At 47.2% G+C, this 26,111-nt stretch overlaps 1 protein-coding gene across 1 annotated transcript in view; it reads right to left on the bottom strand.

Moving 5' to 3' along the window:
* The window catches only part of ROR2 (receptor tyrosine kinase like orphan receptor 2), a 305,482-nt gene that overhangs the window by 52,274 nt on the left and 227,097 nt on the right, over window positions 1–26,111 (bottom strand). Inside the window, exon 3 of the mRNA XM_069625636.1 lies at window positions 1,616–1,903. Coding sequence (XP_069481737.1) covers window positions 1,616–1,903 — 288 coding nt within the window. The remainder of the gene's footprint in view (window positions 1–1,615; window positions 1,904–26,111) is intronic.

The raw sequence follows: 26,111 nt of genomic DNA, 5'->3' as shown, positions 1-26,111 counted from the left end.
CTGGGATCAATTTGGGACTCTCCCACGTTTTATTAGTCAATTATCAGTAACAGGAGCTGGCACTTTTTTTTTTTAAGTGTGTGTTCCTTTAGCTGGGGGATGATGCTGTAGGAGCGCACAGCTGTGTTGCCTCGCTCCTAAATTACAACCACTGAAATCTCAAAGGCCTCAGGATGTGGGCAGGCTTTTTGCGGATTGGGAAGACGTCTGGTTGGGGGATCGGGGGAAGCAACTTGCACTTTCCAGGAGGCATGTGAAATATCAGAAAATAGATTTTGCTGACAGCTTTCCCAAATGCACGCTGATTTAGACCTGGTGTTTCCGAATGTCTGGGCCTGGAACATATTGTCCCCGCTGCCTCCCAGGGACAAGCCGCCAGGGAAGTGGAGAGTATTAACCTACTCCCGGAAAGGAGGTGACGGGAAGGCAGCACAAAGACGGACACGTATCGGGTGGGGTTATCATGGCATGAAACATATTGTCTCCGCTGTCTCCCAGGTACAAGCCACCAGGGAAGTGGAGAGTATTAACCTACTCCCAGAAGGGAGGCGACGGGAAGGCAGCACAATGACGGACAAGTATCGGGTGGGGTTATCATGGCCTGGATCATATTGTCCCCGCTGCCTCCCAGGGACAAGCCACCAGGGAAGTGGAGAGTATTAACCTACTCCCAGAAAGTAGGTGACGGGAAGGCAGCACAAAGACAGACAAGTATCGGGTGGGGTTATCATGGCCTGGATCATATTGTCCCCGCTGCCTCCCTGGGACAAGCCACCAGGGAAGTGGAGAGTATTAAACTACTCCTGGAAAGGAGGTGATGGGAAGGCAGCACAAAGACAGACAAGTATCGGGTGGGGTTATCATGGCCTGGATCATATTGTCCCCGCTGCCTCCCTGGGACAAGCCACCAGGGAAGTGGAGAGTATTAACCTACTCCCAGAAAGTAGGTGACGGGAAGGCAGCACAAAGACGGACAAGTATCGGGTGGGGTTATCACGACCTGGATCATATTGTCCCTGCTGCCTCCCAGGGACAAGCCACCAGGGAAGTGGAGAGTATTAACCTACTTCCAGAAAGGAAGTGACGGGAAAACAGCGGAAAGACGGACAAGTATCGGGTGGGGTTATCATGGCCTAGAACATATTGTCCAGACACTGCTTCCCAGGGACAAGCCACCAGGGAAGTGGAGAGTATTAACCTACTCCCAGAAAGTAGGTGACGGGAAGGCAGCACAAAGACGGACAAGTATCGGGTGGGGTTATAACGACCTGGATCATATTGTCCCCGCTGCCTCCCAGGGACAAGCCACCAGGGAAGTGGAGAGTATTAACCTACTTCCAGAAAGGAAGTGACGGGAAAACAGCACAAAGACGGACAAGTATCGGGTGAGGTTCTCATAGGGCACAGAAGCCACGAGAACAGTAACATATTTAAAGTAGAGGTTATACTGTGTTGGAGGACTTCATTTCTAGAGTTATCAAAATTTCCCAGAAAAACATTCAAACGTTTACCACTTACTTGGGTTCATTTACTTTGAGTGACAGAACTTTTGCAGAGCTAGCAAACCACTTTCTAAAACAATGATGCCGACACAGAGAAAAGAATTTGCACTCACCAAGCCTCACAAACAGGACCCCCGTTGCCGCGATAGTCTTCAGGTCATTGTTGGCCACGCATTGGTAGTACCCTGTATCAGTGGTGTCAAGGTCTTGGATTCTCAGCCGTGAGCCATAGTCGGTTTTCCGTATGGTGATCCTCTTTGGCTCCTGGACCACGGGCGCATCGTTTTTTAGCCACCGGATATTGGGAGGTGGGTTTCCTGCGACCTTGCAGTGTAGAGTGGCAATTTGGCCCTGGACAATGGTGATATTATTCACTGGTTCCACAAACGTCAGAAAATAACCTAAAAAAATAAGTTTCATTAAAAAAAAGTTGGTAAAAAATGAAATACTACATGACGAGAAACATACTTGAAAACCAATCAACTTTGAAGATGGGTTTAATTCTAGGATACACAGACGTGGCACCTCTAAAATCCAATGTCTTTAGTTCACCTTGACTTAAATCTCTCCTTTTCTTCCCAGAAAAAAACAAAGGGGGGCTAATGACCAAGATAGCCTGAAGAATATCTAATTTCCAAAGGATGAAAATGGCCCACAACGTAGGTTTTGCAATGCTATAGCCAAATGAAAAAACGCATCAGGAAAATCATTTTCAAATCTGAAATTAATAGGGATAAAATATTTCAAATGAAGAAATCATAATTCGGTTAAAAAAAATAAAACACTGAGGAAGAGGGGCTTTGATATGAGGAGCAGTTCGGGAGATTAGGCTTGAAGATGCAAGGGAAAGAGGATCAGATGAGAACTGTGATAATTGCCAGAATGCAGTTTTAAAAAAAAAAAAACGTTCGAACGTGGACACCATTTGAAAACAGACATTTTGAATTTCTGGTTTCGGCGCACCTTGCATACAGCATGGTGTCCCGCTATTCAATCTTGGAAAACGTCCCATTGTGGCAAATCTTGAAATAAAACATTTCCTGGCAGACGCTTCCGCTCGTGAGCAGTTTCAAATTACCACGAGCTGTAGACAAGATTTTATGGACCATTCCGTTTCAGGCGGTAATAAGTCTGCGTAGCTCCCGGTCAGAAGAAAGTACCAGATAACCACAGGCTACTTTTAGCTCCTGTTTCACTCAAACCTATTTGATCCTCTATTTTGAGTGGATTATGGCACCTTTGAAGAGAAATAGATTGCCTGCAGCCCAGCCATTTAATTGAAAAAAACCTCTTCCTCCAGCAACAACATCTGCACGGGTCAATCAAACTTTCCCACTCTCATAATTTAGCAGTTAATTATAACTGTTGTGTAATGAGAAGGTACCGCATCGAAGGTCAGAGTTCATGGGGGTACACTATGGGTTGTATTCTGTTGTCTACACTCAGGGCGGAGAGCAGTGGGGGGGGGGTGGTGGTGGGAAGCCCACACCCAGCGCAAGTCGTCACAAACAGTTCAAATGACTGGAGGACAGAACGCAGAAGCAGGACTGTACAACGGTGTTCCTCTTTAAAAAATGGGCGGCACAATGGCGCCAGTGTAGCACTACATGCTGCTCCGATGGAAGCCAGAAGGCCCCATATGAGGGACACTTCCTCTCCCTTCTGGAAACAGCACGCCAATCTTTAAATGGTTTCCTTCATACGGTGAATGCACGTGCTAAATTGTGAGCCATCAATTGTGCCATCGGTCCCCCGATCTGGAAATGTGTGCTGGGCGATGGGGAATGCTGGAGCCACGGAACATGTGCGGCATAGAAAAGCCTCTTTACACCATTTGCAAACTGAAACCTAATATCTGCTACTTTGCCTGCCAGAAAAATCGAACAGCAAGTGCTTCAATGCAGGGAATTTTAGCCTAGAACGTAGTACCACAAACAGTGGATTGACACGCATGCCCATAAGAGGAAAGGCAGTGGCGGCTGGTAGTTTTTTTTTTAATAATACGGTCGTAAACAATTCCTATGAATATGTGTGAGCAACCGAGAGAGCTCTAACCAAGCAATTAAAAATAGGAGTTTAAAATGCCGCATTTTTCAGTGCACTTTCTGTGAACAGTTGAGTAAAAATCCACACACTTTACAATCTGTTTTGCAGGGTAAGATGTGAAAATATCAATTAGGTGCCAAATCACCAACAGCGAACAGGAGCATTTTCCAACACATTTTCATGATGCCTTTTCATGCCGACTGTACCCAAACATGTCCATGCTGGCTACACCAATATATGCCAGTATTTCCACAAATGAACATACTCTGGTTTATTTTGACCATTATACCCCCATTAATGATACTATAAGAAACCATGTCCACACTGGCTTTGACAATATGTGCCATTATACCTACAAAAGAAAAAATGGCATGTCATATTAAGAAACTGGGCTCAGATGGCTTGCTCCAATATACGTAAGAACACTCAGCATGGTGGCTTTGCCCTTATTGCTAGGGGCGAAAATGCCAAGCCACAATTAGAAAATATGTTTTTTGCCAGCTGCTCAAACGCCCCCCACCCTAACCCCCCAGTACCCTGTTGTAGATTTTAGGCCAAAATAGACCAGTATGGCCACGTAAGAATACTCAGCATGGTGGCTTTGCCCTCAACGCCAGTGTGAAATGCCATGCCATAATAAGAAAACATGTCTGAGCTGGCTACACAAATGTCCCCCCCCACTACCCCCATTTAAGAACACTCATATTGACTTTGACCTTAATGCCAGTGTAAAATGCCATGCCACTGTAAGAAAACGAACGTGTCTTTAGTGGATGAACAAATGACCCCTGAATATGTAAGAACAATCATCACGTTGGCGTTGCCCTAAAAGTCAGTATAAAATGACATGCCAGAGTAAGAAAGCATTACTAGCAAGTACTGTGGTTTTGTTGGCATGTTAAGTAACTGTTCTGTGATCACGACCGATTTGTTTAGAATGTAACCCTTGAACCTCCCATTGGAGAGGAAAAGCACTCAAAACGTGCTTTATACCAATACATCACGCCACCACCCCCGCCCCACCCACAAACACTGTGCCACCTGTACTGTGTTATGGTACAAACGTTAATGAATGGCTTTTAAGGTGCGCCTGGTAAATCGATCTGCATTCATTAACGCTCCCTTAAGCATTTCAGTTTCAGAATTCCCTTATATCAAATCCATTAGCAAACATGTTTCAAGGAATTGAGCAGAGCACGTCGTTGGCAATGGGGAGCAGCACTATTTTCAAATAAGTGTAGTGATATCACGTTTGCTTTCCACCCTCCTTGAAAGAAGAGGAGAGGGTGGAGCTGACGCAATGTGAACCTGCCGGCCAGGGCCAGATTCTAGAGGACGACACGTCAGTCATCAAAGAGAAGGATCAGAATAGGCCTCGGAGGCGCGGTGCTCTCAACTGCTGTGGCACAGACTCTACAAACTGAAGTAAGGTTCGGGTAATTATACAGGGGCAATCGGCCCTCTTCCAGGTTGCTAATAATAGATCGAGGTCAGGCCTTCCAACATGCAAATGTAACGTTTTTAGTGCAACTGCGTGGGTGATCTGACCCACATGAAACGCATGTCATCATGCTCCGCGAGGTCCTATATAATTGTTTGAGAGCACTTTATTTTTTTCCCTACCGTTATTTCGGTTAATCAGCAGGGCTCCACACCAAAAGGCACAAAACCCAGGCTTTTGCGAGCCAGGCTAAAATAAGCAAGTACATAAGAACCACGAGGTTTCAAATCCACCTGGCCACACTTCGGCATCCTTAAGGTCGTGTAAATGGCAGGGTATGTTACGCAAATTCCACATAACAAACTTCACCACGGATTTAAGAAAAAATGAATTGTTGGTTTAGGTGCACAAGCAACAAACATGGGCACATGAGAAACCATTAAAAAATATATTTCTATTGTTTTACAGCGATTCCATGTTTTGCGCTCCATTTCCCTGTTCAAAGTAATAGTGGGATAGCTAAGGAAAGGGACTGGTGGTTGCGGTGGACCTTCTAGATCCCAATCCAATCTCTGCCACCAACAAAGCAGTGACATTGTATTGACCAGTACCCTATGAGGCTTGCTTTGTCACCTCTAGCATCACAACCTGATTCTGCCACAGAGTTGATCACGGTGTAGCTCTCCCACATTTCGATCACTCACACCTGTAATGCTCGGCACATGGATTTGGGGTAGGAAGGATAGAACGATGCAAGCGTGCCTCATGAAAAAAATGCCTTGCCAAAGAATACACAGTGTGTCATTGGTGAACCAATATCTGGGGCATACCTTTCCCAGCTCAAAATCAAACACCTCAACCACTCGATTCTAAGCATTCAAGTACAGAGTCATTCATTTGGAGGCTGATAAATCCAGGAAGTGTTAAAGGGAGATGGAATTGGAGGTGGTTAATTAGAACAGGGCTCTTGGAGCTTTCCTATCATCTAAGCTCCAAGATTGCAACATTATGCAAGGTAGAGCAGAGAGCCAATAGAAAGCTGGGGTGTCTGTAGAGTGGGTTAATAATCAGCAACAAAAACAAAAAAGTTATCTCAGCACTGGTTCGTACGTAGACTATATTGCATTTGATTCTGAAAGTCACAATTCCAGAAGTATAACCTGAGAATGGAGATAATCCAAAGCCCTAGGTTTAATAGTATTGGCAAACTGCAGTTACCAGTGAATCGATTATACAGAGCACCCTGGTCTGCATATGAGCTATTCTATGCTATTGCTTTCCTCAGGGTGGACTACCAAGAATGTGGACGGTATATACATGTAATCATGGCATGTGGGCTGTAATCAAAGGCCCAAACCAACGGAACTGAAAGACCCACAGGAAAAATGACTTACCAGCCTTAATACAAAAATAACAGAACCATCACACTGAAAATGGGCCTATTGAGGAGAATAGTGGGGTTTCTGCAAGGAACACAAGGAAGTGCCATGCAAGAATGCCTGTCATTACAAAAGGAACAGCAGCATTTTTATTCACAGTGGCAGAAGACATTGAAAGGCCCCTTTCACATGAAAAACTGGAGTTTCAAACATTGGCACCAAAACGGATTTATATGTGCGTTTGCAGTTTAAAGCAAGACATGAGAAAAATGTTCCCCTGCTAACATAAAGATGTCAGGAAAAAGACAGTGTGTGTTGACAAAAAGTAATGTATATTATGCTTCACATGCAAAATACCGGCAAACATTTGAAAAGAAAAGCCCACTTTGTTTCCATGAAAAAGTTCTGGTAGGCCTGAGGCACACCCTTTTGCTTGCTGTTGGGCAAATGTCATGAAGGACTGCCCCACTGAAAGCCTGGCTTGCACCCCAGCTGTTTACAACTGCAATAAAGTGTGGCCACTAAGGATGTGGAAAACAAACATCCCCTAGACTGTGGGTCTCTGAAAGATGATTTCTGTGCAGGGCAAATGCCCTAGCCGGTGCATGACTGGAATGTAGGGGGGTCTGAAAACAGGGGCTGCAATCAAGGCTGAACTCTGAAAAAGACAGTAAAATAGAAGCTTTCCAGATTGAAACAGTGTTCTCTTTCAGATAAGAGGACAGGATGCCAGTTGTCTCCAGTGTGGGATCTCTGTGTGGTCAGTGCTTCCCGGGTATTTGCAAGCTGCAGCCTACACTTTAAACAAAGAGACTAATAAAAACACTGGCCAAAAGAGGCAAAATGCACTGGAGACAGGAGGGCTTCAGCTTGCATAACCTGAAGATGTGCTATTAATTTAAAAGAACTATTATCATTTAGGCATTTTTCACAGCATCCATAAATCATACTTCCTTTATTGAGGTGTCATTGTGTTTTTAGGTAATTTCCAGGTGATTTTGTTGAAATAAAAATGGATCCACCTGTGACTTAGGTAATTGTAATGGTGAGTGAAAAGGTGTTCCTAGCTGCTATGAACATGTCCTGGATTTAAGAGGTGGCGAACTGGTGGTGGGTACAATTAGATATGTGGGGAACACATTGCATGTTTCTAGCGATTATGCATATATATATATATATATATATATATATATATATTTATTTATTATGGCAGTTACCAGTAAATACCGTTTTTGACACAACTAGATTTTAGACAAAATTGCAAATGGGAATTGACATATGTCTGCTCCAGACTCCTAAACCAATCCATAGAGAGGCTTGACTTGGAGGTAGAGAGAAGGGTAACTGGCCAATCCTCATTGTGAGAACTCTTGCAGGGAACTGCCCAATGTTGTAAACGTGATGGTGTCATCACTGGTCTATAAAATGTTTGCACTATGAGGAAAGGGGAAGAGATGATCAAATTACCATCAAGAGACCTGTAAAACCTTGCCATCTGACAGCCAAAGGGAAACACTAAAAGGAGATTTGGCTAAGATTGCATCTGGGTGGAGCTGTCTTTGTTGGGAAGGCATAAAAGCTGATAGGGTCCTATGGTGGAGAGCTGAGGACCATCCTTGACAGTGGAGTGACCAGATCCCTGTGTTGTCCTTACCCAAGGGTCCTGACATGCAGCTGGATTTCTGGAACTTTAAACAGAGGTTTTCTATATAAGTAGAATTGAACTCTTTGCAACCAAAATGTGGGGGAAATATGCTGGCCTTAAATCATTTCCCTAGTTAGTAGGAGTGGGAGAGTGGGGGTGGCAAAACTGCAAACCTGTGTAGATCCTGAGCCTATTTAATGAACACAAATATTAATTAAATGAATTCCCCTTGGCCGAACACCACAGGATGGTTTTTGTTAAAAATTGTAAATAGCAAAGCTCATTACTCTGAAAACTATACACTGTAATGTAATTGTGTAATCCTAGTTTGCCTGTTAACCCCAACTTCTTTTAGGAAGAGTGGTGTTATTGTCCCTAAACTAATACTCCAAGAAGTCCTTAAACTGACAGCTTCCCCAACTCAGGCGTTTAAGTGGAGGGGGGGGGGGTTCTGCAATACAACATTCTTAAATCATTCCAATTTTTCTTTCTTCCAGTTTTCACAACACCGACCAAAATAACAGGGTTTGAAAACCCCACTGCTAAATCACCTACTGTTTATTTACTCCTAGCCTTTTAAGCGCACAGGAAACCCAAAATTGTACAGCATTGCAAATGTAAAGTAAATTTCTTCAGGGACCAGGTGTTGATGATCATTTATTTTGAAATGTTTATAACGTAAAATATTGTGATATTAGTTTCCCCAACCAAATTGTGTGAGTTATTTATGTAGAGAAAAGTGTATTGTGTTGTGCCATGGATAAAGTGGTGTTTGACATTTTAGTGTGATTTTCTATTACCTATCATTCAAATAAATACAAATATATTTCCGGTATACCAGCCTGGTTCTTGGATCATTGGTAGCTCAGGGGGAGGGATCCAAGTGGTAGGACAGGCATCAGTAATAAGGCTGAATAAAGAACCAACATTAAACCGTTTATTGTGTGACACCTAGATTGGAGAGAGAAGGAACTCCCTGTGTTGAGGGTGGCTTCTCAAACCATTTCAGATCCCATGAAGAGAGCTGCAAGCAATTGAGAATTAATTGAAAGAGCGGGCACAATATAATAAAACGTTGCATAGAAGATCATACATACAGTAATGACACACACATATAGTGCAGATGTGGTTCTTGAGCAAGGGGGGAGGGTGTCACATGGTTGGAAAGGTTGTGGAGGACACTGGTGCAAAGACTGATATGATAAGATATCTAGGAAGTCAAACACTGCAATGGAAGATGCAAGGCAGACTAAACAGGCCAGTTTCCCTTCGTCTGTTGTCGACAGACATCTACCGATGTAAACTGTACTTGCTGCGCACATCTTTGTGGGTCAAACCGGTAGAAGTAACAACTAAAACATTGGAAAAAAACGTGGAGCAGAGCTGTGGTTCTATGTTAACAGACTGTCATGCATACTGCTTTTAATGAAGCATCCATGAAGCAGTCTTGGGGATTATCAGACACTCACCTAAATCATGTGAACTTCACTGATCGCGAGCGAGTCATACACAGCACATGTTGCGAAGCGTACCTCCTCAAAGAACTCTGAAAGAACCTCGACCGAGTGCTCAATTTCTTCAAAGAACTGACAGAGAACCAAAAGGACGCTAAAGCAGGGAACCATGAGACGTTGAGGAGCATGTGCAGGCAAATCACTAGACAAACATGGAAGAGTAGGCACTCCTCAACTGCCATCAAAAGCCATATGTGCAATGTAAAATGGGGCGGGCAGTTCAGGATTCACTGAACTGTGCTATCCGTGCACCCACGCTTTACGCCTCTTAAATGTATTGGTTGTTTGCAGAGAAATCTAGGGCTAGAAGAACAAGCCTCAAAACGGCCCTAGTTTACATAGGATTCTGAACATCTGCTGCTAAGTTTAGGCGTGGGTAATGGGGATAATAGGTAGAAGACAGAATCTTTTTGTATTTTTATTACTTTGGCAAGAACACCGAGGGCACGTCAAATGTTCAGTCCATTCAAAGAAGTGGAAACTATGACAGCGTTTTTAGCTTAGGCAGGCAAATGACTAAGTGCCAACAGTTCCAACCAGAGAAGTTGAAGGCAAAGGGGTTGGGCTGTGCCTGTGCAGACCAATATGGAAACATTAGCCCACACAAGTCACTGGGGAGGACACATTATTGAGAAGATGAAATCGGCTCAGCCCATTTAAGTCAACAGGAACAGATGTTGCCCTCACCACACGGCCCACTGATGTGCAGAAACGGAGGGAAGGCAAAGCCAACTAAAAGTCTCCAGCACCACAGGCTGCAAAATGAGAGCACGTGTAAAGTTTTGCAATAGGGCTACCCGAAAACTGACGCAACTGCTTGGAGAACGCTTCTTGCAGGGCCCTACAGCAGTTCGTTTTATTTCACCTTACAGGAGGTAATGGCAGTCTCAATTCCAGTTCCATTCTCTTGAATCAAGGCACATGGCTTACCATTGACATTAACTGCTGCACTTTTTTAACAGCAAACGCTAGCAAATGTTGTCAAACTGCTGGAGGCACCATGCAAAACGAAACAAAGTGGGCATCTGGCGGTGCCCTTCCTGACACAGGCCACCACAATATTAAAATAGAATAATTTCTGGGGCCTGGCCAGCGGCGGAGCAATGCAGACGTAGGTCCCCAGTGCTCCCGGGCTGCGGTGTAAATCTTGTGGAAATCCGTGCTGTAAACCCCAATGTTTTGACATTTTTGAGGAGTACCTGGAAGCAGTGGTGTTGCTGTCCCGGCTGCTGCCCTAGTGGAGGTGAAAATAGCGTGGATCCGACACAACGGCCCGCTAGGAATCTTGGCCGGGGGCAACTTCAACATGGCCGCCGGAGCATTCGCTGAGACCCGACGCTGCTGCGAGTGAGATGCAGAGAGCGAGTACTGGGAAGGTGGACATCAGGCGGCTATCTGCCGTATGAGGAAGAGCTGCGGCAGCGGAGGGGGTCTGCAGCCGTGGTGACTTGAGCGGCTGGCCAGCTGTGCGGTGCGAGAGTCGGACCGCGGAGTCGCCGCGGGAGCCCTGCGGACTCAGGATAGTCCGCAAGAAGAGTGCCAGATCGGGAAGCGGAGAGCCCTGCGACGGGAGACTGGAGCGGCTGGCCAGCTGAGAGACGGAGGAGGCGGACTGCAGAGTCGCCGCGGGTGCCCCTCCGGGCTCGGGAGGATCAGCAGGAAGAGTGTGGGACTGGCTGGAGAGAGACAGCTCCGCCTGCGATGGGGAAGTGATTCTCGGGTGCTGCTGTGGGCTCTGGGAGCAGTAGGGCGTAGCTCCGAGGTTTGGGAGTGCAACGCCAGAGGTGAAGGTGGTCGAGGTCGGCGTGCTCCAACTGAAAGGCCGGGCGGAGCGCCTGAATTAGGGGTGAGCCCTCATACAGAGGTTAGTGCGGGGCACACCACGTGGGGTCTGGCAGCAGTGAGTGGGGGGGTGAGGAGAGACTGCTACACCAGGGGGTGAGGATTGACCCCTGATCCCCCCCCTCCAACCCACCGGTGGAAAACATGTTGCCCCACTGCGGGGGTGGATCCTGAGAGGAGGCCCATGGCTGAGATTGTTGGACTTTGAGAGTGCGCACTGCTGGGGAGTAGGACTCGCGGTTGCATCCCTATATTGATACTCCATGGTGGGGGGACTCTCGAGGGGCACTGTCTGTGGAGACCCCGTGGACTCAGACGGTGGTGAATAAATGCCTGGTGGGTGGTGGTGTTATACCTGGTTTGTCATGGGGAAAAACCAGCAAAGAATGGACAAATACACTGAGGCACGGGATAGAGTGCCCAGACAAGAGGGACAGGAGTGGCAGCTGGGGGAAAACTCCACTGGGGGTGAAGGAGCAGTGACTTTGGATTCACTAATGGCGGCGATACATGCCTCACGTGCTACCCTCCAGGATAGCATTAAAGAGGTGGGGGTGGACGTTTCCTTGGTAAGGGCGGACCTCTGTGAAGTGTGCGACAGAGTGACGGAGGTGGAGCATAGGGTCTCCACGGTGGAGGATGAGGTCCAGAAGCTTAAAAACCAGGTGGCGGGGTTGGTGGGAGCTACCCGGATGCTTGAAGTATGAGCTGAGGATGCGGAGGGCCGGTCCAGATGGTGTAATAGCCACCTGGTCGGATTGCCGGAGAAAGAAGAGTGACCCAGTGCGGAATTGTTCGTGGAAAATCTGATCCTTCGAGTGTTGGGCATTAAGGGACTGTCCAAGATTTTCACAGTGGAGAGAGCCCATAGGGTTCTGGGCAGACCCCCGCCGCCGGGCACGCCGCCCAGAGTAATAGTGGCCAAGATTATGAACTTCCGCGACCGAGATGCCATTTCGCAGGCGGCGTGCAGAGAGGGCGGCTTTGAAGTGGGTCAAGCGAGGTTGCGGATATTCCCGGACTTCACGTTGGAAGTGTAGCGGCAGAGGAGATCCTATGATGCTGTGAGGGGGCGACTTCGGGAACTGAACTTGAAATATATGATGTTTTTTCCGGCAAAGTTGAAGGTGATATCGGGGGGGCAGTCGTGGTTTTTTGCGTCCCCAGGAGAGGTGTGGGACTGGCTGGATAGTAGGGCTCCTGGGGAGGGGCCCCAGCTGGGGGGGGTCTAAGGAGGGGCCACAGTCAGAGGCGGGAGATTGAGGGAGGGGGAGAGCTGCTGAGGGGTAGGGGTTGGGCTTCTAGGTGTACTACCTAGGAAGGATGGTAGGTATAAATGAGGTAGAAGGGGGTTATTAGTCACTGGGAAGTGTGGCGCTGGGAGGATGGGATTTCCCCCTGGAATCGTTGACGCTGTTGGCTACTACTCACGTCAGTGGAGGAGAGGGTGGGGTAGGTGAGCCAGAGGGTCTGCAACAAGGGAGAGGGAGGGTGCAGACGGTCGGTCCTATAAAGAGGCCTGGCCATACATGGTACTTGATAGGTTCGGGAGAAGGTTGGGGTGGGGGGATGTGGGGGGTGGAAGGGGGGTTAGGGGGAAAGAGCTGGAGTTAGCACACCAAGTTGGGGTTGGGTGTGAGGGGGGAGGTGGTGGGATTGGGGGTTGGGGAGGAAGGTCTGATTCAATGGCAGCTGGAGGTGAGGGGAGGATAGGGGAAGAGCTGGGGATAGGTCTGCGGAGACTTAGGGGGTGTGCCGGGATAACGTGATTGGGGGTCCAAGGTTATAGATGGGTGGGCATGGTTTGAAAATCGGGACGTGGATCGTCCGGGGGTTAGGTAGTTATCAGAAAAGGCAGAGAGTGGGGGAGTTCCTGAAACGACAGGGAATACAGCTGGCCCTGATACAGGAGACCCATGCAGGGGTGGATATGCTGGGGAAGTTGAAGAAGATGTGGGGGGGGCAGATACTTGGTACCACAGATTCCACCCAGGCGAGAGGTGTGTTAATTTGGGTGGCGAAACAGATACCACTGATGGTGTTGGTGGTAGTAAAGGACGAGGTTGGCAGGACTGTCTTGGCACAATGTTCGTGGGAAGGGAGGGTGGTTACCGTGGTCAATTCGTATGCACCAAATGTGGACGGTAGGGACTACTTCCCCTCGGTTCTTCGTATGATGGGGCATATCGGGTGGACGTGCTCGTTTGGGGAGGGGATTTGAATTGACATTTGGAGGAAAGGTTGGATGGGCTAGGTAGTAGGGGAGTGCCCAAGAAGTATATGCCAGAGTCGCTCCGTAGGATAATGAAAGAATTGGACATGGTGGTGACATGGAGAGAGCAACATGGGGAGGAAAGGGGCTATTCATACTACTCGGGGGTGCATGGTTCATATTCTTGCCTTGACTACCTTATTACGGGAAGGGAACACCATCAGTATTTTAGGCAGGTAGAGTATCTGGGGCGCACTCTCTCCGACCATTCTCCTCTGGTAGCCACGTTATTTGAGACTGAGGCACGACCACCGCGTCGGTTGTGGCGACTCCAAAAAGAGGCGTTAGGGGATAGTGCGTTTGTGAGTGAACTGAGAGAGGAGATTAGGGCATACTTTGACTTGAATGAAGGCTCGGTGGAAGCTAGGGGGGTGCTGTGGGAGGCCTTTAAGGCGACCATAAGGGGGAAATGTTTGTCCATGACTGTGGGAAAGCGTAGAAGACTCAGGGAAAGGTTGAGACGGTTGGAGGTCAAGATGGCTGAGTTGGACAGGGAAGTGGCTGGGGGGGGGAGAGGTTGGGGAGGCGTTAGCGCAGACGCTGGAATCCTATCATGAGACTTTGGAAGAGCTGTTGCGTTTTGATAATAGTAGGCGGGATACTAGGTTACATGGTGGAGGGGACAAGGCAGGTAAGCTGCTGGCTTGGTTGGTGAAGAGGGAGCAGCCAAATCGGGTGGTAACCCAGCTTAGGCTAAGCACGGGGGAGATGGTGAGGATGCAGGGAGGAATTAATGAGGCCTTCGTGTCATTCTATAGGGAGTTGTACATGAGTGAGGAGGGCTATGTAGAAACGGATGTAGAGGATCTTATGGAAAGGTTGCGACTTCTGAAGTTGGGGACAATATGCAGGAGGGATTGGAGGCTCCAATCGAGGAGGGGGACGTTCATTGGGCCATTCGTACAATGCGGAGAGGGGCAGCACCGGGCAGTGATGGATTCCCAGTGGAGTTTTACTCGGAATTTGCTGAAATCCTTGCGCCGCATTTGCTAAAGGTATACGAAGAGGCTTTTCAAATCGGCTGTCTTCCGGAGTCGATGAGGGAGGCGGTGATCACGGTGATCTTGAAAGAAGGGAAAGACCCAAGGGATTGTGCGGCATATCGTCCGATTTCCTTGTTGAATGTTGATGGGAAAATTCTGGGGAAGATAATTGCTGCCAGGTTAGCAACAGTGGCGCCAACCCTGGTCCACCCGGACCAATGTGGGTTTGTTGTGGGGAGAAGTACGTCTGGGAATCTCTCTCGCTTGCACCAAGTAATGGACTCGGTGAAACTGGAAAGGCGGGATATGGCGATAGCGTCCTTCGACACCATGAAGGCGTTTGATTCTTTGGAGTGGAAGTGGTTGTTCCGGGTTCTACGGGAGTTTGGGGATAAGATTTGTCGGTGGATATCCCTTCTATATGAAAGAACTCTGGCAATGGTACAGACTAATAACTGGGTGTCAGGAACGTGGGAGCTGGGCAGGGGGACGCGGCAGGGGTGCGCGGCATCTCCGATTTTGTTTGCCTTGGCCCTGGAGCCATTGGCAGTGTTTCTATGGCAGGAAATGGAGGAGGCTGGCATTCCGGTAGGAGGAAGGAGACACGTTGTGTCCCTGTACGCTGACGACCTGTTTTTGTATGTGGTGGACCCAGCGATATATCTCCCGGAATTGTTGGAAATATTGCGAAACTTCCGGCACATGTCAGGATTCCGCATCAATCCAGGGAAGTCGGTGTTATTCCCGTTGGGGGGGCTGCGGGGGTGTCCAGTAGAAGAGCTGCCGCAGTTGGGAATGAGATGGGATACGGAGTCGTTCCAATATTTGGGGATCCGTATATTTCATGAGATGGAAGAGACCTTTGTGCATAATACGGGGAGGGTGCGGTCTAAAATAGGAGACTCGATCCAATTCTGGAAAATCTTACCTCTTTCTCTGATGGGTAGTGTGGCGTTATGTAAGATGGTTATATTGCCGAGACTCCTTTACTTTTTTGCTAACATACCCTACGTTGCAAAAATAATCTTTTTCAAAATGTTGGATGTTCAGGTGCGGGAAGCTCTATGGGGCACGAAGAGGAGGAGAGTATCCCTGGAGACTCTGCAGAGGCCTAGGGACGAGGGAGGTCTAGATCTCCCGAATTATGAGAGATACTTTGTGGCGGCACAACTGCAGTCGGTTCTGGTGTGGGATCAACCAGGAGGGGAGGCATTAGAAGAGCTGTTGGGGGATCTACCGCCTACTTGTAGGCCGGATGAGCTACTCTGGCATCCATTGGGGGATTAAGGTAGAACGGTGGTGTTAGAAGCGGTACGGGAGACGTGGAGGAAATACGTTGGGGGTAAGGGAGTGGCAGGTCGGTACGAGGATGACCTCCCGTGGGGTGCAGACCAGAAACTCCGAAAATAGAATCATTTCTGTATTTTTTCCAACATAACTCCTTGGTCCAAAGGACTTAAAGTTGAAATGACATTAGATGAACCGCGTGCAACATTCACAAAGGTCTCTAAAGGTGACTGAGAAAGTGTATGGGTTAAGCAGGAAGCACCATAGTGTGAGAAGGGAAAATAAACAAAAACAAGAAGCAACATATAAAGCAGCAGGTTCAAAATACGCAGTAGTCTGGCAGCCCCAGGAACCATGTTTAGATGCCAGGCTCATAGGTCTACAGCAAGGTGGCCACGGTGGTCTCCTGGTATGTCCCATTTTTTGTGGCTGAGGACTTTGAAAGTGTGTCAGACTGGTTTTAGAGGTTCTCTGGCTGTGTGCTCTGTGCCCCGCTTTACAGTACTTGCTTGAACACTTGTGTGTGCAATGTGAGACAGTCGGTGTTGAGTAGTCCGTATTCTATAGCTCTCCATGGACATTGGCTGCAAGAAGCAAAGTAGCACACACCACTTTGCTCTCCTGAAGACTCGATGGTCCGCTCCCTAAGATCTTTTTCCTTACCCTTGGGTCAATTTCTGAAAATTAAGATGGCCGACAGTAGAAGATAGTTCCATTGTTTTATGGTTTCATTGACTCAAACGCCTACACTTTAACGCGTCTTAAACCACAGTTGTTTGGAACTTTGTTTTAAGTAGTTACAGAGTCAATGTCTATATTCCCAGTAACGATATTAAAATGTTCTACGACCCGGGCCTTTCATTTCTGCCATGCACCAGTTCTCCTTTTAATCATGGCTCTATGGCCTTTATCACTAAATCCCAGCAGGTAACCGTTCCCCTTTCAATCATGTTCTGGTTTCGCTCTTGGAACTTTGACTTCACGATCCAGTTTATGACTCACCCTTAAGCCACTTTATTAGTTGGCTTGTGGGACTTTGACCTCCAGCTCCAACGTGAACTGGTTCTCCTTATAATCACTTGATTGGCATGCTCTAAGAACTCTACTTTCAAGGTCCAGCATGCTGCATTGCTCTTTCCTAATACTTCTTGTTTCAAGAAGCATCTTAACATTGACTCCAGGAACTCCTTTTATCAGTTCCAGCATGCAGCATGTTTGCTGTCAAGGCTCAGCCTCTCATCGATGGGTCCAAGAATTATTCCTACAAGTTGCAGGATGCAGCACTTTCTCTCAATATTCTCTTAATATAAGATTTCCCTGTAATGCCAAGAGCTATTCCTAGAGGTTGCAGCATGCAGCAATTTCTCTCATCATTCTGTTTCTCACGGTTCAATGATGCGTACAACTCCCACCGTTCTGCCTCCCGCTCCATTCATTTTCACATGTCAGTTGCCTAGTTAGAATCATGTCTCCACATCTTCCCCTTCTATGCTTGACTGAGATCTCGTCCCATCCAAACAGGAAACGCAGGGTGTGCAGATTGGCCTCACTGTGCACGGTCTACCATGGGTGCGCAGTGGCTAGAGGCATGCAAGGTGGGACTGATGGTGCACAGATAATGGCTGAAGGTAAGAAGAGTGTGGGCTGTGGGAGTGTACATGCGCCTGTGTGTGGGAGGGCTATTGAAGCTCAGGGGTGGTTTGATGTGTGTTAGACATGTGCTAAAAAATGGCAGGCCCAAGACTTTATTAAGGGCTCCTTCATGTTAGTGTTGGCTCATAAAAATGGAGGGGCTTGGAGTATAGTGGTTTACCACCAAAGAGAAGAGACCTATGTTTCTAACAGCAGAGGCTTGCACACGAGGATTTTCTCAGAGGGATTATTCTAGATACATTGCCAAAAGCAGTTTGACTAGGGAGATTGAAGAATCGAGCGTCACATTTGAAATAAAGTAACCGGGTTAGTTAAAAAAACAGGGAGGGAGATTGGGTAAAGTCACAGAGATTAAAAAGAAATCTGAAAGTGTAGGGTGCTCCGGGACGTTGGAAAGAAATAGAGGGAGGGTGATAATTAAGCAGTTGGCAGTAGTGGAAAGGCAGCAAGCAACGGAGAAGACATTTAAGGAGCAAGGTGCTGTCGATAAGGTTAGCAATTACAAAAGGTATATGAAGAAGAAGAAAGCTTTAACTAATAAGCAAATAGAAGACAACAAAAACGTTGAGCCTTCTGGAGACTTGGCTGCCAATGGAACAACTTGTCAAGTGGGTGATGTGGCAGGGTGACATTTTACAAAGCAGTGCATGGGGTAAAAGAGTATGCTCCTGGAATGTTTAAACACATAATCCCTATGATCAAAAGGAAGTGGATGGGTTGCAAACTAGAATCTGGGACTCAGAAGTGAAGATGGCAATTTCCTTTTGTCTGGGATGAGAAGAAGAAACATCACGTGCCTGAAAGCAGGAATGCACAAAGACTAGATTAGACTCTCAAAAGGTTGGAAATAAGAATATGATTAAATAATCAGTATTAATAATGTGATGGGAACAATCAAAGAAAGAAAGTGAGATACAGCAGTGGATGTGAACGATAACACATAAAAAGGGCAGAGACACGACCATATGAGCGAGCCATCCAGTAGAAAGAGGGAAAGTGTTGAAACAACCTCATTTCAGTATACTGAAAAAAGTGCGAGGAGAGAAAGAGGTGTACACAGACGCTTATGAACAGAGAAGTAACAGTGGACAGAAAATTGGTAGTCAAGAGGATAAGTAAAGAAAAAAAGCAGAAGGAGTAAGAACAGCAGTGGGGTGCATACGAGTGGGAAACTTCGATGACACCGATGAGGAGAAAGAAGTGGTGAAAGTACAGCATAGAGATTAAAGAAACTAGTCATGGGTACAGACAGGAAAGAGGAAATGAAAGAGCGCTACTCAATTGTAATGACGTGGATTTGACAAAACCCTGAACAGTGAGAGGAAACTGGACTATTAGTGAAACTAAATCAGAATTCAGATAAAACGGCAGCATAAGTGTCATGAGCCAAAATGTGTATTATAATGTATGAGGCACTCACAGGTGCTGGAAAGGAATCTGAACGGGTAGAGCAAACTGGGACGATGGAAACAAAATCAGATTGGGTAGAGCAAACTCATATGTTGGAAAGAAATCGGAGAAGGAATGGTGGGACGCATTTGGCAGGTTTTGAAGAATCAAGGCTCGATAAGGTCTTTTAGGGAAAAGGGTGAATGTTTCCTTTAAAACGCAAAGAAGAAGAGCTGAAATAAGGAGTCACGCAAACCAGTAATATAATTGAGAATGTATGCGACGCATGGAAAACATGGGATGAGAAAGTGTAGTGTTGGGTGGGACACACTCAGGACTGTTTGGCTACATCTGATTTAAAAGTAATATAAAATATGAAAGAATTAGCTGATTGATGGAGAGTAGGAAGTGGGCTGTGTAAGGAAGGCATGGTATCAACAGTAAGACAGAAACGTGACCACAGTTCAAGGGTGTTTACTGAACTTCAAAAAAGGGCTTGAAAAATGCCTATCTAATGCTAACTCTACAGATGGGAGCAAGCTACGACCATCAAATAATAATAATGCAGTCCTCATAGTGTCTTGTCTCATATCTCGGATCCCCCTCGGTCAAGCTCAGATCTCGGATCCCCATAGGTAGGGCTCAGATCTCGGATGCCCCCTCGGTTGGGCTCAGATTCCTTGTAACTCAATGTTCATAACGTTACACAAACTTGCTTCAAGAAAAAACCTTTTAGCTGATCTCCCTCAGCCAGGCTCGGACCAACTTCCTATACGATTTCGTCAACTATTGAAGACTTTCGAATGTGCACAGGGTTTTGCAAGACCACTTCGATGACACAATTCTCTATCATACATCACATTTTCTACCTTTCAGCTGGATACCTAACAGACTTTCGAATGAGCACCCATGTGGTGCCGGACCACTCTAAGGTATCGTATCTTGGCTTCAAAGTTCAATCACTCATCCGCTGATTAATTATATTTGTACCACTTGTCACATAGGTTTCATACACTGTTCTCTTCAGTTTTGATTATACAAGGTTGCCACTTGCAATCTTGGCTTTAACGCAGACCGGTCTGGTATCAGTGTCCCTAACTCACCGGCTGTGCTGACTTTACTGGTGATGCTTTGATGTAGGAGCCAAGAACAGTAGCACGGCAGCGAACGATCCTCCCCACCTTGACTATCGACAAGGGAGAGCCCCGGGTACCTCCGACACATAATGCAGCATTCTTCTGCCTCGATTCCTGGGCTTACATTTCCGATTCTCAAAGGTTCCTGAAAGTAACAGTCTTTCGTTGAAAAGATCAAGGGCACTTCCCTCTCTTTCACCTTGTATTGAACTGCCACCTTGGAACCGCTGCTTCCTCATGTGCTTTGCCTTGCTCAGAGTGTGCTCTCATGCTCCACCTTTTATCCGTATGGGGAAGTGTGATGGAAGTCATGTGCGTGTAATGGTCAGTGATTGACAGACCATTGTATTGGGACATGTTAGGTATACGGCACAGCTGTTGGTCCGTCTTCTCTCACAGTGAGCTGTCTGTGAGAAAGTTCTTGTGTTGGGAAAGGGGGCGAGGGGTTGAGTTCCTAAGTATCCTACCTGCTAGGATGGGGTAAAGGTGTTACAGGGAACATTGCATCTCGCCATCTGGTGTCCCACTTCCACTTCCCGAGGACCCCTCACCCAGGTGATCCTCCCGCACTGCTCCACCTCCAGGAACTGGATCAGAAAAGTGATGGCCGTGTCCTGGCCTCCTGGATGACAGATCCCTCGGGACTAGAGGGTGATGACACCTTCAGGTTTCTCATAGCGGTCACAAAAGAGAACATGGAAGGGTGAGATTAAGCAAAAGGGAACAATGAAGAGGCAAGGAAAGAAATCAAACTCACAGGTATTTAGGGAATGCAGAACTAATAGTCACATCTTGGTAATGAAACAGCTTGCAAAGCCAAAGGCACAGATGGGGCCGGAAGACAAGGGAAGGTGCGGACAGGATGAATACTGTGTGCTCCCTTGTAGTAAGGTGGAAGAAAGAGCAAGTACGTTTGCTTGAAAGTTAAAAGTAAAGAGGAAAATGAGGCAGGAGCGATATAGGTATTTTCATATACCAAATTCAACTTCAGCCCCACTAATTTCCTCCATCTGCAAAGCACATGACGCTGCCGACCACACCCACCTCATCAAAAGACTACAATCCTTAATGTCCAATAATGGCACGGCCTTCGAAATTATATCTTTTCTGACTGGGCGTTTGTACAGAGGGGAAAATGGTGGACCTCAATTCTGCTACCGTCCCACTGGAATTATGTATCCCCTCCCTGTGGCGCTGCACTGCATAGATCAAAGTCCTAGCATCCCTGGTCGATCCCTTATCGTCTAACTCCCAACTATATATTGATGATACTCAGATTACTCCCATCTATCAAATAATGTAGCCAATATGACCAAGGTTACAATGGTCTCCAAGTAGCCCAGGGTGCAAGGACTGATAGTCTCTCCTCAATGCCAGCCAAAGCACAGATAATGTTCTTCGGGTTGCCCCTGTATACTACATTACCATTCACCTGGCCTGATTCACTGCGAGCCCAACACACAACACTCACCAGCCACATCCTTTTTGACAAAGAACTATCTTTCTTTCTGCAGCTAAATCAAATCACATAAAAATCCCACTCCAGGAAAATCATTTCCTACATTGAGCTGACACAGACAGACATCAGATCTTTGGCACTGTGATATAGGCTATGGAAACAGTCTCTATCTGGGCCTAAAGACGCCAATTAATCAGGTGCAACTGTTCCAGAATCAAGCAGACAGGTAGGCCCTGGGCCTGACACTGCGAGGTTCCATTTTATCCGGTAGGAAAGCACGGAGTAGGTTACACAGACACCAGAAGAGCACCCTTCCTTCTAGAAACAGCTTCCAGGACGGATGCGTAGGTCAGTAGGAGGAAGCAAAGTTATAAAGTAAACACATCAGCGACCACTCCTTAGGCTTATTAGCTCCTAACCTGGGGAATTCGCTCACAAAAGATCTCTAAACAATAAACAGCACTAACAATTACACTCAAAGATCAGCACACGTATACCTCAGCTAACCTCCCACCTGCCAACCCCAGCACTAGAAAACCTTGAACATCGCTCCCCTTCCCATTGTCCCGCCATACAACACCGAGAATCAGCAGCATTTGTCATGCCTTTGTCCCCCCGATTGAAGTATGTGTACACGGTGGTCACATGCTATGTTCTGTACTCCATGAACAAACTACTTTTATGCCTGAAGGGTATACTGTAATTACCTCATCCCACCCACTTGCTTGATTGAATGGTTCCCGTCCCCTCTTCGACCCTACCTTACCCTTCCTCCCTTACCCAACCCACTGCGTTTTTGCCTTTTGAAGCCACTTGGAAGGTGTGACACAAAACAACAGTAAAAATAATTATTGTCATAGGTAAGCCAGAATTAGTGGGGATGATACAAAGTTCACAATGGCGGGTAGCAGAGAACGCTGCAGCAGACAGAAGAAGGCATTACGTCCACCCTGAGGGCACTATTCTTTTAGTACCCAGAGCGTGACATCTATTTCAATGAATATAAGGGTTCTCAGCATACAACAGTCATTCCTAGGACGCTCACAAACCTTCACTGTATGACGGTAGACTAAACAATACCGAGACAAATGTGTGGTGGGCACAGGAGTGTGTGAATACAACTGCAGTCACTGACGCTGTGCATTATGAAGGACAACTGCAAGGGCCACATACAGGTTAATGAGCAGTGACTGCAAGGGGAAATGGCATTGGGGCAATCCATACTGTTCAATAGAAGTAACCACCCAATTAGAAAATATGTGTTTGATACAAAAGAGCGTTTCCTTCATTATAATATTCGAAGTACCATCTGCTCTATGCTGAAAGGTGTGCAGTTATACACACGCGTGATTTTCCACAAAGATTGGAATTTGGTTTTACCCCGGGTTCATTCGTGAAACCTGGAGGGGGTTTCCTGCACACCTGATTGCTAACCCAAAGCGCGTCATCATTCTGATCCAGCCTGTAAATCACCCAGAGATAAGAGTGCGCTGTTCATCAACTCGGGTGCCTTTCAGTAACAGCCCGGGTCACCACCTTCTCTCTCACTGGATGCAGCCGCCCTCATGGTGTCTGCTTCCCCTCTCAGCCATGTTTAGGAGACGCATAGGCACGTGCCGGCAGCCCGTGGCCTGCTTCCCCCCTCAGCCATGTGTAGGAGATGCATAGCACGTGCCGGCAGCCCGTGGTCTGCACACATCCCCTAGATTCAGTTATCAGTTAATCCACCGTGATTTTAATAGGTTTTTTTCACAATGTCAACCATTGAAGTATCAACTCCTTTTGCTTTGCTTTTACTTGTTTCATGTATGTTTGTCCTGTTCCTGTTTTGTGTGTGCCCTGAGGTCTACGGGCATGTGGCGTGTTACAAAAATTAAAATAAATAAATAAATATCTCTCAAACCTTTCTTTAATTTATTCTGACTTGTGCCCCCATCCGGGTCTTAAATCTGTATCTGAAGAATAAAGTGCATTTCCCGTTGTTTGTACTTACCGTCTCCTGCCTGGTTCCTGAAATCGTGTCCCCATGCTGAATACTTCAGTGGACAACCAGAGCCTCTCTCGGCCCCTTCTAACCTGCATATGCTCCAATAATGGGAGCATGCGTCATCTTACATGGACACGCAACTGAAAACGAACTCGCAAATGAGGATGCGCTCACTGTACTCCCCGGTATTGCCACGTTTGCAGTCCCATCAGTATTGCCGACATTGCGTGGGAGCTTAAGTCTGGACCTCATTGCCCCTTACCGGTACCAGCAGCTGTGGTATGCCCCAGAAGCCTAAATCGAGAAGCAAACCAGAGAGCTGCCAACATGTTTATCTTTAAATCTGTACACATGGTTTGGGAAACCAATGGGCAAATGCGCCCACATGTTGCTACGGGGGTCGGGGGGGGGGGGGCTGAGGGGGCTATAGTCCCGGATCTTTTGGTTGTAGCCCTGGATAGAAGCTCAGGGGCTATAACCAAAAGGCTGGCTAGCCCCGAGTCCCGACAGTCCCGACATTAGCGTAGCCCCGGATCTTTTCCAGACCTAGCAACACCCCTGGCACCCACACACACAAACACACAGATTAAAGGTCATCCCACAACACTTCATATAGCTCTGATCTTTTTTTAAACGCCTATTGATAATTTAGGCCATTCATGGAAGCAATCTCGCGCGTGAACCAGGACACAAACAAACCCTGACCACAAAGGAGAAGCCGGCACATGGCTTCTAAAATGAGAACTATGAAACCTAAGCTTGCGTTTAACATAGAGAAAGCCGATATCAAGTGAGACAAGTGTAAGACTGCGCTGATGGACAAAGAAAAAAGCGAAAGGGCTCCGATCCTATTTATGCCGTTGCTCTGAAAAAAGGGTAGTATTGCAGCGTTTTAAATTACTTTGTTTTCAAAGATCAAGTCAAAGATTTTAACCTAATGACCCGCATCAGCACTCATGCCTACCCACTGGCATACTGCACAGAAACGTAATAAGGGTCGGCCATGTTCTTTGCGTCGTCTGTCAATAGCGCGCGGAGGGTATGCTTATGAGCTGGGTCAATTTCCTCTTTGAGACTCTCGAGCAGAGAGCGAGAGGGCGGCCATTTCTAGATGTCCTAATCCGCAGTAATTACACCCTGTAGTGCTCCAACTGTTTGATGAGTTATTTTGGAGTCCACTGTAATAGCCCACAATTGCACATTTGCTAAACAAATTCAAATAGCAACCAGGCTTCAGGTTCGGCCAGTAGCAGGGATCCAGTCACATGCAGTGCTGCCACCGTCCCTGAACTCTAATCGCCTACAATTCACCAATCCAACGTATATGACATATTTGGGGGGTCCTCGGATCTGAGCAACTTGATGCCCAGACACGTCCCCACTGATACTGTTTTCCCCCATCACAAATGTCAACCTCACCATGTGAACTACCTCCTCCTCACTTAGTGCCAGTAACCCCAAACTTTCCCAAGAGAACACATACTTCGAGTGCAACACAGAACAAGAGGATTAAGCCGACGTAAAAAGTGACGCATCCACGTTTTGATGTGCACGTGTAACGAAGCTGTGCCATCAATCTCTGCAGCATTCTCCCACCTCTTGTCCACCTCTTTTCCCCTGTTCATCCTTCCAGCTACAGTTGAACCATTTCTACATGCTCAAGTAGGCTCAAGCCCCCAGAACCACTTCACATGAAAAAGCAGTGCTCGCCAAATTGTTTGTGACGATAGCCTGTGTCAAATTCTTGCCAACTCCCCCCAAAATAAAGTTCAGGTCATCCTCTTTTGCACCACCCCTGCAGTGGCCCATTCATCCTCTATGCACCACCCCTGCAGTGGCCCATTCATCCTCTATGCACCATCCCTCCAGTGACCCATTCATCCTCTATGCACCATCCCTCCAGTGACCCATTCATCCTCTATGCACCATCCCTCCTCTATGCACCATTCATCCTCTATGCACCATCCCTCCAGTGACCCATTCATCCTCTATGCACCATCCCTCCAGTGACCCATTCATCCTCTATGCACCACCCCTGCAGTGGCCCATTCATCCTCTATGCACCATCCCTCCAGTGACCCATTCATCCTCTATGCACCACCCCTGCAGTGGCCCATTCATCCTCTATGCACCACTCCTGCATTGGCCCATTCATCTCTATGCACCACCCCTGCAGTGGCCCATTCATCCTCTATGCACCACTCCTGCATTGGCCCATTCATCCTCTATGCACCACCCCTGCAGTGGCCCATTCATCCTCTATGCACCACCCCTGCATTGGCCCATTCATCCTCTATGCACCACCCCTGCATTGGCCCATTCATCCTCTATGCACCACCCCTGCATTGGCCCATTCATCCTCTATGCACCACCCCTGCAGTGGCCCATTCATCCTCTATGCACCACCCCTGCAGTGGCCCATTCATCCTCTATGCACCACCCCTGCAGTGGCCCATTCATCCTCTATGCACCACCCCTGCATGACACATTACAAACAATGATCTTGCTGCCCCACATATTCTTCTAGAGCTGTTCAAATAGAGACAATTATCTTCCGTCTAGTCTTGTATCTGGTG

Source organism: Ambystoma mexicanum, chromosome 6p (genome assembly GCF_040938575.1).
Source record: "Ambystoma mexicanum isolate Mex_15411 chromosome 6p, UKY_AmexF1_1, whole genome shotgun sequence".
NCBI lineage: Eukaryota > Metazoa > Chordata > Amphibia > Caudata > Ambystomatidae > Ambystoma > Ambystoma mexicanum.
This window is presented reverse-complemented; position numbering and strand designations above follow the sequence as displayed.